This window comes from Scyliorhinus torazame, chromosome 3, assembly GCF_047496885.1.
Source record: "Scyliorhinus torazame isolate Kashiwa2021f chromosome 3, sScyTor2.1, whole genome shotgun sequence".
Taxonomy (NCBI): domain Eukaryota; kingdom Metazoa; phylum Chordata; class Chondrichthyes; order Carcharhiniformes; family Scyliorhinidae; genus Scyliorhinus; species Scyliorhinus torazame.
The window spans coordinates 350,798,053-350,810,840 of record NC_092709.1 but is presented as its reverse complement, the minus strand read 5'-3'; the positions used below and the strand labels follow the sequence as shown (position 1 = coordinate 350,810,840).

Here is a 12,788-nt window from a genome sequence, read left to right as displayed (position 1 = left end):
CCCCATCAAACACTCCCAGGATAGGTACAGCTCGGGGTTAGATACAGAGTAAAGCTCCCTCTACACTGTCCCCATCAAACACTCCCAGGACAGGTACAGCACGGGGTTAGATACAGAGTAATGTTCCTTCCACACTGTCCCCATCAAACACTCCCAGGACAGGTACAGCACGGGGTTAGATACAGAGTAAAGCTCCCATCACACTGTCCCCATCAAACACTCCCAGGACAGGTACAGCACGGGGTTAGATACAGAGTAAAGTTCCCTCTACACTGTCCCCATCAAACACTCACAGGACAGGTACAGCACAGGGTTAGATACAGAGTAAAGCTCCCTTTACACTGTCCCCATCAAACACTCCCAGGACAGGTACAGCATGGGGTTAGATACAGAGTAAAGCTCCGTCTACACTGTCCCCATCAAACACTCCCAGGACAGGTACAGCATGGGGTTAGATACAGAGTAAAGCTCCCTCTACACTGTCCCCATCAAACACTCCCAGGACAGGTACAGCATGGGGTTAGATACAGAGTAAAGCTCCCTCTACACTGTCCCCATCAAACACTCCCAGGACAGGTACAGCACGGGGTTAGATACAGAGTAAAGCTCCCTCTACACTGTCCCCATCAAACACTCCCAGGGCAGGTACAGCACGGGGTTAGATACAGAGTAAAGCTCTCTCTACACTGTCCCCTATCAAACACTCCCAGGACAGGCACAGCACGGGGTTAGATACAGAGTAAAGCTCCCTCTACACTGTCCCCATCAAACACTCCCAGGACAGGTACAGCATGGGGTTAGATACAGAGTAACGCTCCCTCTACACTGTCCCCATCGAACACTCCCAGGACAGGTACAGCACAGGGTTAGATACAGAGTAAAGCTCCCTCAACACTGTCCCCATCAAACACTCCCAGGACAGGTACAGCATGGGGTTAGATACAGAGTGAAGCTCCGTCTACACTGTCCCCATCAAACACTCCCAGGACAGATACAGCACGGGGTTAGATACAGAGTAAAGCTCCCTCTACACTGTCCCCATCAAACACTCCCAGGACAGGTACAGCACGGGGTTAGATACAGAGTAAAGCTCCCTCTACACTGTCCCCATCAAACACTCCCAGGGCAGGTACAGCACGGGGTTAGATACAGAGTAAAGCTCCCTCGACACTGTCTCCATCAAACACTCCCAGGACAGGTACAGCACGGGGTTAGATACAGAGTAAAGCTCCCTCTGCACTGTCCTCATCAAACACTCCCAGGACAGGTCCAGCATGGGGTTAGATACTGAGTAAAGCTCCCTCTACACTGTCCCCATCAAACACTCCCAGGACAGGCACAGCACGGGGTTAGATACAGAGTAAAGCTCCCTCTACACTGTCCCCATCAAACACTCCCAGGACAGGTACAGCACGGGGTTAGATACAGAGTAAATCTCACTCTACACTGTCCCCATCAAACACTCCCTGGACAGGTACAGCACGAGGTTAGATACAGAGTAAAGCTCCCTCTACACTGTCCCCATCAAACACTCCCAGGACAGGTACAGCACGGGGTTAGATACAGAGTAAAGCTCCCTCTACACTGTCCCCATCAAACACTCCCAGGACAGGTACAGCACAGGGTTAGATACAGAGTAAAGCTCCCTCTCCACTGTCCCCATCAAACACTCCCAGGACAGGTACAGCACAGGGTTAGATACAGAGTAAAGCTCCCTCTACACTGTCCCCATCAAACACTCCCAGGACAGGTACAGCACGGGGTTAGATACAGAGTAAAGCTCCCTCTACACTGTCCCCATCAAACACTCCCAGGACAGGTACAGCATGGGGTTAGATACAGAGTAAAGCTCCCTCTACACTGTCCCCATCAAACACTCCCAGGACAGGTACAGCACGGGGTAGATCCAGAGTAAAGCTCCCTCTACCTGTCCCCATCAAACACTCACAGGGCAGGGACAGCACGGGGTTAGATACAGAGTAAAGCTCACTCTACACTGTCCCCATCAAACACTCCCAGGACAGGTACAGCACGGAGTAAGAAACAGAGTAAAACTCCCTCTACACAGTCCCCATCAAACACTCCCAAGACAGGTACAGCACGGGGTTAGATACAGAGTAAAGCTCCCTCTCCACTGTCCCCATCAAACACTCCCAGGACAGGTACAGCATGGGGTTAGATACAGAGTAAAGCTCCCTCTATCCTGTCCCTACAAACACACTCAGGGTAGGTACAGCACGGGGTTAGATACAGAGTAATGTTCCTTCCACACTGTCCCATCAAACACTCCCAGGACAGGTACAGCACGGGGTTAGATACAGAGTAAAGCTCCCTCTACACTGTCCCCATCAAACAATCCCAGGACAGATACAGCACGGGGTTAGATGCAGAGTAAAGCTCCCTCGACACTGTCCCCATCAAACACTCCCAGGACAGGTACGGCACGTGGTTAGATACAGAGTAAAGCTCCCTCTACACTGTCCCCATCAAACACTCCCAGGATAGGTACAGCACGGGGTTAGATATAGAGTAAAGCTCCCTCTACACTGTCCCCATCAAACACTCCCAGGGCAGGTACAGCACGGGGTTAGATACAGAGTAAAGCTCCCTCTCCACTGTCCCCATCAAACACTCCCAGGACAGGTACAGCATGGGGTTAGATACAGAGTAAAGCTCCCTCTATCCTGTCCCTACAAACACACTCAGGGTAGGTACAGCACGGGGTTAGATACAGAGTAAAGCTCCCTTTACACTGTCCCCATCAAACACGCCCAGGACAGGTACAGCACGGGGTTAGATACAGAGTAAAGCTTCCTCTACACTGTCCCATCAAACACTCCCAGGATAGGTAAAACACGGGGTTAGATACAGAGTAAAGCTCCCTCTCCACTGTCCCCATCAAACACTCCCAGGACAGGTACAGCACGGGGTTAGATACAGAGTAAAGCTCCCTCTACACTGTCCCCATCAAACACTTACAGGACAGGTACAGCACGGGGTTTGATAGAGAGTAAAGCTCCCTCTACACTGTCCCATCAAACACTCCCAGGACAGATACAGCACGGCGTTAGATACAGAGTAAAGCTCCCTCTATCCTGTCCCTACAAACACACTCAGGGTAGGTACAGCACGGGGTTAGATACAGAGTAATGTTCCTTCCACACTGTCCCATCAAACACTCCCAGGACAGGTATAGCACGGGGTTAGATACAGAGTAAAGCTCCCTTTACACTGTCCCCATCAAACACGCCCAGGACAGGTACAGCACAGGGTTAGATACAGAGTAAAGCTCCCTTTACACTGTCCCCATCAAACACTCCCAGGACAGGTACAGAACGGGGTTAGATACAGAGTAAAGCTCCCTCTACACTGTCCCCATCAAACACTCCCAGGACAGGTATGGCACGGGGTTAGATACAGAGTAAAGCTCCCTCCAGACCCTGGGGGGGCAGGGACGAGGTTGAGAGGGTGTTGGGCCATGAAAAAGGGGCAGTGAGGAGGTGGTGGTGGTTGGGGCGGGGGGGGGGGGGGGGGGGAGGGGGGGGGGGGGGGAAAGAGAGAGATGGTGGGGAGATGGGGGAACAGTACCTGAGGATCCTGTGTCGTGTATGTCTGCTCCGATCACGTTGGCAGCAGTCCAGATATGTGATGCACACCTCCTGTCAAAACCCAATACATCCGCCGTCAATTCCTTGTCCTCCACCCCACTCCGCGTCATCCCTCGACACACACCGAGAAACAGGAGGCGACCATTCAGCCCTCAAGACTATGGTGTTATACAATCAGATCCCAATTGAATTTACCCACAAGAGGTTCTGTAACCCTCAGGTTTTCTGGTAAGGTCACCGTCAATCCCAGTTTTAAGATGATTTACCAGTAGTGAGGAAGGGAAATCCATGAACTACTGGGGTAATAAACAAGAACCAAGCTGGCAATGTCTGCAGAATCACCTGCTAATGGGCTGGGAGGAGATTCCAGGAACCTAAGCAACAGGTACCATATTCCCTCAGTCGGGTCCCAATTCCATTAAGATAATCCTGCGGCCCAGTGGCTATTTATTTGCTGATATTGTCACTGGACTAGAGACGCAGAGACCCAGAGCCTGGACTTGAATCCCATTCCGGCAGATGTTGAAATTTGAATTCAAGAAAATTCTGGAACTAAAAGTCCAACAACCATCATGAAATCATTGCTGATTGTCGTTAAAACCCATCTGGTTCACTGATGTCGAGGGAAAGCAATCAGCCATCGTGAGCTGGTCTGGCCTACACGTGACTCCAGACCCACAGCAAGGTGGTGGACTCTTAAAAGCCCTCCGAAATGGCAAAGCGAACCACTCACTTTGTATCAAACTGCTACAAAAAAGGAATGAAACCGGACGGACCACCCGGCTCCGACCCAGGCACCGGAAACGACAACGACAAACCCAGCCCTGCCGACCCTGCAACGTCCTCCTTACTAACATCTGGGGGCTTGTGCCAAATCTGGGAGAGCTGCTCACAGATTAGTCAAGCAACAGCCTGACATAGTCACACTCACAGAATCATAGCTTACAGGCAACGTCCCAGACACCACTATCACCATTCCTGGGTATGTCCTGTCTCACCGGCAGGACAGACCCAGCAGAGGGGCCGGCACAGTGGTATACAGTCGGGAGGGAGTTGCCCTGGGAGTCCTCAACATCGACACTGGACCTCAAGAAATCTCACGGCTTCAGGTTAAACATGAACAAGGAAACCCCCAGCTGATTACCACGTACCGGCCACCATCAGCTGATGAATCAGTTCTCCTCCATGTTGAACACCACTTGGAGGAAGCACTGAGGGTGGCAAGGGCACAGAATATACTCTGGGTGGGGACTTCACTGTCCATCACCAAGACTGGCTCGGTAACACCACCACAGACCCAGCTGGCCGGGTCCTAAAGGACAGAGCTGCTAGACTGGGACTGCAGCAGGTGGTGAGGGAACCAACAAGAGGGAAAACATTCAAATAAAAGCAACTTGCTGCGATTGCGGGAAATCTGAAATAGAAACTGAAAATGCTGGATAAACGCAGCAGGTCTGGCAGCATCTGTGGAGAGGGGAACAGAGTTAATGTTGCGAGTCCATAAGACCCAGCTGTAGAACTGAAAAGAGGTAGAAACGTGATGAGTAAAATAAAAGCCAATCACTGCGGGTGCTGGAATCTGAAACGAAAGAGAAAACGCTGGAAAATCTCAGCAAGTCTGGCAGCTTCTGCAGGGAGAGAAAAGAGCTGGCGTTTCGAGTCCGCTGCCTCTTTGTCAAAGCTCTGTCAGAGCTGAGAAGTGGACTCAAAAGGTCAGCAGTGGGTCACTGGATCGCTAAGAACCTCCTCTATTCTCTCTCCCGCTGTCACCCCCAGCACCAGCCCCTTGGCCTTGACTGTTAAATACAGCCTGGATATAGAAGCTGGGCCATTGCTGGGCAGTTTGAGTCAGTTACCTTGAACCACAAAGTAGATGTACATCATGCTTACAAAGGCAGGCACTTCCTGCAATGAGCCTTTACCTCGCCGGCTTTGATGTCTCGGAGCGCAGTCAGGTGGAGAAGGAAGTTGTTTTCCGGGAAGGAGGTTTCAGCGTTGGGGTCACAGCTGTGGTTACCTGCAACAGAGGGTCAAAGGTTACAGCCCCACACAAACCCAACATTCTCATCCCCATCTTTCACCTTCAGGAACAGGAACTGCACCAGTGAACATAAGATGGTTCTTTCAATAAAGCTCCCTCGACACTGTCTCCATCAAACTCTCCCAGGACAGGTACAGCACGGGGTTAGATACAGAGTAAAGCTCACTCTACACTGTCCCCATCGAACACTCTCAGGACAGGTACAGCACGGGGTTAGATACAGAGTAAAGCTCCCTCTACACTGTCCCCATCAAACACTCCCAGGACAGGTACAGCACGGGGTTAGATACAGAGTAAAGCTCACTCTACACTGTCCCCATCAAACACTCCCAGGACAGGTACAGCACGGGGTTAGATACAGAGTAAAGCTCACTCTACACTGTCCCCATCAAACACTCCCAGGACAGGTACAGCACGGGGTTAGATACAGAGTAAAGCTCCCGCTACACTGTCCCCATCAAACACTCCCAGGACAGGTACAGCACGCGGTTAGATACAGAGTAAAGCTCCCTCTACACTGTCCCCATCAAACACTCCCAGGACAGGTACAGCACGGGGTTAGATACAGAGTAAAGCTCCCTCTACACTGTCCCCATCAAACACTCCCAGGACAGGTACAGCACGGGGTTAGATACAGAGTAAAGCTCACTCTACACTGTCCCCATCAAACACTCCCAGGACAGGTACAGCATGGGGTTAGATACAGAGTAAAGCTCCCTCTACACTGTCCCCATCAAACACTCCCAGGACAGGTATAGCACGGAGTGTGGGCAGCATGATAGGACAGTGGTTAGCAGTGTTGCTTCACATTGCCAGGGTCCTAGGTTTGTTTTCCGTTCGGGTCACTGTCTGTGCGGAGTCTGCACGTTCTCCCCATGTCTGCGTGCGTTTCCTCCGGGTGCTCCGGTTTATAGAACATAGAACAATACAGCGCAGTACAGGCCCTTCGGCTCACGATGTTGCACCGAAACAAAAGCCATCTAACCTACACTTGTGGGTTTCCTCCCACAAGTCCCGAAAGACGTGCTGTGAGGTGAATTGGACATTCTGAATTCTCCCTCAGTGTACCCGAACAAGCGCCGGAGTGTGGCGACTGGAAGCTTTTCACAGTAACTTCATTGCAGTGTTAATGTAAGCTTACTTGTGACACGAATAAAGATTATTATTATTAAAAGATACAGAGTTAAATTGCAACAAATAAATCTGTATCGCTACTGTGTTGATTCAGACCCTAGTTACTTACAGCAACTTTGCAAAGTGTACAGGCCGGATCCCTCGCAGTTCAGGAATTCTCCGCTCTCTGTGGAGGATCAGAACTGTCAGTCCAGCAATTTACACCCCCCCACCCGCCCTTCCCCCCCTCAACTTGTTACTCAGCCTGGACATGTTGAATACGCAAAGACACAGAATTGTACAGGGGGCTGAGGGGTTTCAGACATGAGGAAACAATCGCTGGGTTATGGGGAGTGGACCTCAGTGAATTGCTCTTCCAAATGGCCAGTGGAGACTCAATGGGCCGAATGGTCCCCCTCTCTGCACTGGACAATTCCACAATTCTAGACTGGAGGGGCTAGAATTGTGCAGAGAGAGAACGTTGGATGTTCTAAATTACGCAAGGTATTGATGAAATAGTTAAGGTGGAGCTGTTTCGAATGACAGTAAGGTTGGTGATTGGGGTTCAGAGAGTTAATGTCAACCAGCGAGATGAGAAAATCTTTCTCTGCAATTTGAGTCGACGTGATCAGGAATGCACTGACTGAAAGTGTGTTGAAGCAGATTCAATAGTAACTTGCAATAGAAAATTAGCCAAATGCTGGGAGGGAAGAACATTTGCTGGGTTGTGGATAAAAGTCAGTGCGAGTGGGACTAATCAGTGCCAGCCCAAAGGAAACAAGTTCAGTCCTTTCCAATCCAATCTTACACACCCCAACCTCACCCACAAGAGAACAGAGTGGGATACAATCATTTCTCAGGATATGGGCAGCGCTGGCTAGGCCAGCATTTATGGCCCAGCCCTAATTGCATTTGAGAAGGTGGTGTTGAGCTGCTTTCGTGAAGCCCTGCAGTTAATGTGGTGTAGGTACACCCACTGTGCTGTTAGGGAGGGAGTTCCAGCATTTTAGATATATCCAGCAGCAAACACTGTACAGGCTGCATAGAAACACACGCACACAGTGCAGGAGCAGGCGGGCACTCAACAATTACAGGAACACACATATCGAAAGGGTTCGTTCCTACCTTTCTCAATGTCTTTGTACAGTTGGTCAATGAAACCATCCAGCTCTTCCCTCGTCTGTGTAGGAAGCTGGAGTGCATCACAGCCATGGACCCATTGACTCAAGGAGCTGTCAGGAAATCAAACACAACTCTCTTGTAGAACCAGAGGAGGCCATTCAGTCCGATACATACAAATAGGAGGAGGCCATTCAGCCCCTCGAGCCTGTCTCACAGGAACAGGAGGAGGCCATTCAGCCCCTCGAGCCTGTCACACAGGAACAGGAGGAGGCCATTCAGCCCCTCGAGCCTGTCTCACAGGAACAGGAGGAGGCCATTCAGCCCCTCGAGCCTGTCACACAGGAACAGTAAAAGGCCATTCAGCCCCTTGAGCTTGTTACACAGGAACAAGAATTGTGTGCAATTTTGGTGTCCAGGGCCAGGATTCTCCCCTACCAGGACCCCGGAGCCCGCCCGTGGCGCCAGTCCCGCCGGTAAGGGAGGTGGTTTAATTCACGCCAGTGGGACTGGCATGACAGCAGCGGGACTTCGGCCCATCGCGGGCCGGAGAATCGCCGGGGGGGGGGCCCTCCGACCGGCGCGGCCCGATTCCCACCCCCGCCGAATTTTCGGTGCCGGAGAATTTGGCGGCCGGCGGGGGCGGGATTCACGCCGCCCCCCGGCGATTCTCCGACCTGGCGGGGGGGTCGGAGAATCCCGCCCCTTATCTGAGGAAGGATGTTCTCGCTATGGAGGGAGTGCAGCGAAGGTTTCCCAGGCTGATTCCTGGGATGGCGGGACTGTCATATGAGGAGAGACTAAGTCGGTTCGGGTTATATTAATTGGGGTTTAGAAGAGTGAGAGGGGATCTCACAGAAACTTATAAAATTCTAGCAGGATTAGACAGGGTAGATTCAGGAAGAATGTTCCCGATGGTGGGGGAGTCCAGAACTAGGGGTCATAGTTTGAGGATAAGGGGTAAACCTTTTAGGACTGAGGTGAGGAGAAATTTCTTCACCCAGAGAGCAGTGAATCTGTGGAATTCACTACCGCAGAAAGTAGTTGAGGCCAAAATGTTGTGTAATTTCAAGGAATTAGATATCGCTCTTGGGGCTAAAGGGATCAAGGGATACGGGGGAAGGCGGGATCAGGGTATTGAACTTGATCAGCCATGATCATAATAAATGGCGGAGCAGGCTCGAAGGGCCCAATGGCCTCCTCCTGCTTCTATTTTCTACAGTAAGAAGTCTTACAACACCAGGTTAAAGTCCAACAGGTTTGTTTCAAATCACAAGCTTTCGGAGCACTGCTCCTTCCTCGAGTGAATGAAGAGGTATGTTCCAGAAACATATATATATATAGACAGATTCAAAGATGCCAAACAATGCTTGGAATGCGAGTATTAGCAGGTAATTAAATCTTTACAGATCCAGAGATCTTCATTCACCCGAGGAAGGAGCTCGTGATTTGAAACAAACCTGTTGGACTTTAACCTGGTGTTGGAAGACTTCTTACTGTGCTCATCCCAGTCCAACGCCGGCACCTCCACATCAATTTTCTATGTAAGAGGAGGCCATTCAGGCCCTTGAACCTATTCTGCCACTCTTGCAGGTCATGCTGATCTGTGTCGTAACTCCATCTACCGCCTTGGTTCTGGAACTCGAAACATGCTGACCCAACAAGAATGCATCAATCTAACATAGAACATTCCAGCGCAGTACAGGCCCTTCGGCCCTCGATGTTGCGCCGACCTGTGAAACCACTCTAAAGCCCATCTACACTATTCCCTTACCGTCCATATGTCTATCCAATGACCATTTGAATGCCCTTAGTGTTGGCGAGTCCACTACTGTTGCAGGCAGGGCATTCCACACCCTTACTACTCTCTGAGTAAAGAACCTACCTCTGACATCTGTCCTATATCTATCTCCCCTCAATTTAAAGATATGTCCCCTCGTTCTAGACATCACCATCCGAGGAAAAAGGCTCTCACTGTCCACCCTATCCAATCCTCTGATCATCTTGTATGCCTCAATTAAGTCACCTCTTAAACTTCTTCTCTCTTACGAAAACAGCCTCAAGTCCCTCAGCCTTTCCTCATAAGATCTTCCCTCCATACCAGGCAACATTCTGGTAATCTCCTCTGCACCCTTTCCAATGCTTCCACATCCTTCCTATAATGCGGCGACCAGAATTGCACGCAATACTCCAAATGCGGCTGCACCAGAGTTTTGTACAGCTGCAACATGACCTCATGGCTTCGAAACTCAATCCCTCTACCAATAAAAGCTAACACACCGTACGCCTTCTTAACAACCCTCTCAACTTGGGTGGCAACTTTCAGGGATCTATGTACATGGACACCGAGATCTCTCTGTTCATCCACACTGCCATTAGCCCAGTACTCTGCCTTCTTGTTATTCCTTCCAAAATGAATCACCTCACACTTTTCTGCATTAAACTCCATTTGCCACCTCTCAGACCAGCGCTGCAGCTTATCTATGTCCCTCTGTAACTTGTAACATCCTTCCGCACTGTCCACAACTCCACCGACTTTAGTGTCATCTGCAAATTTACTCACCCATCCTTCTACGCCCTCCTCCAGGTCATTTATAAAAATGACAAACAGCAGTGGCCCCAAAACAGATCCTTGTGGTACACCACTAGCAACTGGACTCCAGTCTGAACATTTTCCATCAACCACCACCCTTTGTCTTCTTCCAGCTAGCCAATTTCTGATCCAAACTGCTAAATCACCCTGAATCCCATGCCTCTGTATTTTCTGCAGTAGCCTACCGTGGGGAACTTTATCAAACTGTTTAGCACAGGGCTAAATCGCTGGCTTTGAAAGCAGACCAAGGCAGGCCAGCAGCACGGTTCGATTCCCGTAACAGCCTCCCTGAACAGGCGCTGGAATGTGGCGACTAGGGGCTTTTCACAGTAACTTCATTTGTAGCCTACTTGTGACAATAAGCGATTTTCATTTTTTCATTTCATTTTCAAACGCTTTACTGAAATCCATATACACCACATCAACTGCTTTACCCTCATCCACCTGTTTGGTCACCTTCTCAAAGAACTCAATAAGGTTTGTGAGGCACGACCTACCCTTCACAAAACCGTGTTGACTATCTCTAATCAAATTATTCCTTTCCAGATGATTATACATCCTCTCTCTTATAAACCTTTCCAAGATTTTGCCCACAACAGAAGTAAGGCTCACTGGTTATAGTTACCGGGGTTGTCTCTACTCCACTTCTTGAACAAGGGGACAACATTTGCTATCCTCCAGTCTTCTGGCACTATTCCTGTAGACAAAGATGACTTAAAGATCAAAGCCAAAGGCTCAGCAATCTCATCCCTAGCTTCCCAGAGAATCCTAGGATAAATCCCATCCGGCCCAGGGGACTTATCTATTTTCACACTTTCCAGAATTGCTAACACCTCCTCCTTATGAACCTCAAGCCCTTCTAATCTTGTAGCCTGAATCTCAGTATACTCCTCAACAACATTGTCTTTTTCCTGTGAGAATACTGACAAAAAATATTCATTTAGCACCTCTCCTATCTCCTCGGACTCCAAGCACAACTTCCCACTACTGTCCTTGACTGGCCCTACTCTTACCCTAGTCATTCGTTTATTCCTGACATATCTAAGTTATTTGTTTTCCATCGACCCCAGTCACCAGTCAGTTTGGGAAAGAGCCATTTCAAATGGTCACACCCCTTTGTGAGAGGGAATGCTTCCTGACACCCCCCCCCCCCCACCCACCCCCCCCTAAATGACCTGGCTCAAAATTTAAACTTCCGCCCCCTTGTTCTCGAGTTCCATGTGGGCCAGGCTGGTGAATCAGATAAAACTCCGAGGCTAAACATCAACTTTTAAAGTCCTTCTTGTTCAACAACATGCCCACTTGGGATTAGAACTCACAACACTCAGCTGTTCCCGAGAAGTGTACACGACACCACTCTCTCGCCTCGGAGTCAGAAGGCTGGACATTCAATCCCACTCCAGCGATTCGAGCCCAGAATCATGGTTCCGCTTTTTTTAAAATAAAGAGTACCCAATATTTTTTTTCCAATTAAGGGGCAATTTAGCGTGGTCAATCCACCTAACCTGCACATCTTTGGGTTGTGGGAGTGGAAGCCCACGCAGACACGGGGAGCATGTGCAAACTCCACACGGACAGTGACCCAGGGCCGGGATTCGAACCGGGGTCCTCGGCGCCGTGAGGCAATCGTGCTAACCATTGTGTCACCGTGCTGGTTTAGCACAGGGCTGGCTGGTTTAGCACAGGGCTAAATCGCTGGCTTTGAAAGCAGACCAAGGCAGGCCAGCAGCACGTTTCAATTCCTGTACCAGCCTCCCCGAACAGGCGCCGGAATGTGGCGACTAGGGGCTTTTCACAGTAACTTCATTTGAAGCCTACTTGTGACAATAAGCGATTTTTATTCATTCATTCAGAGGTTCCGCTTTTTGGATGGGACGTTCAACTAAGGTCCCGTCTTGACCTCTTGGGTCGCTGTAAAAGATCCCACAGCCATAATTTTGAAGAACAAGGCGGTTCTTCCCATTGCCCTGGTCCAATATTTATCCCTCATCACTAAACAAATCAGAGGATTGGCCCATGATCACTTGTTGTCTGCGGGAGCTTCCTGTGAGTACATTAGTTGCTGCATTTCCAAATTTACAACGCTGTGACCACACTCCAGAAAACATCTCATTGGCTGTAAAGCTGTTTTTAATTCAGTCAGGGGATGTGGGCATCCCTGCTGGACCAGAGTTTATTGCCCCGTTGCCACTTGCCCTTCAGAAGGGGAAAAGCCAAATCTGCACAGCAAGGCGATGATCCATGGACCATGAGGTGAACGGACTGATGTCAGCTGGGGATGATTCAGGAGTAGATCAGTAGGAGTTCGCACAGG

The 12,788-nt window shown here is 50.0% G+C and overlaps 1 protein-coding gene across 1 annotated transcript in view; it reads right to left on the bottom strand.

The window, feature by feature from the left end:
- The window catches only part of smyd5 (SMYD family member 5), a 96,332-nt gene that overhangs the window by 10,773 nt on the left and 72,771 nt on the right, over positions 1-12,788 (bottom strand). The window contains exons 9-12 of the mRNA XM_072497748.1: positions 7,888-7,994; positions 6,893-6,949; positions 5,531-5,625; positions 3,589-3,659 (exon numbers count right to left, since the gene is read on the bottom strand). Of these exons, the coding sequence (XP_072353849.1) occupies positions 3,589-3,659; positions 5,531-5,625; positions 6,893-6,949; positions 7,888-7,994 (330 nt within the window). The remainder of the gene's footprint in view (positions 1-3,588; positions 3,660-5,530; positions 5,626-6,892; positions 6,950-7,887; positions 7,995-12,788) is intronic.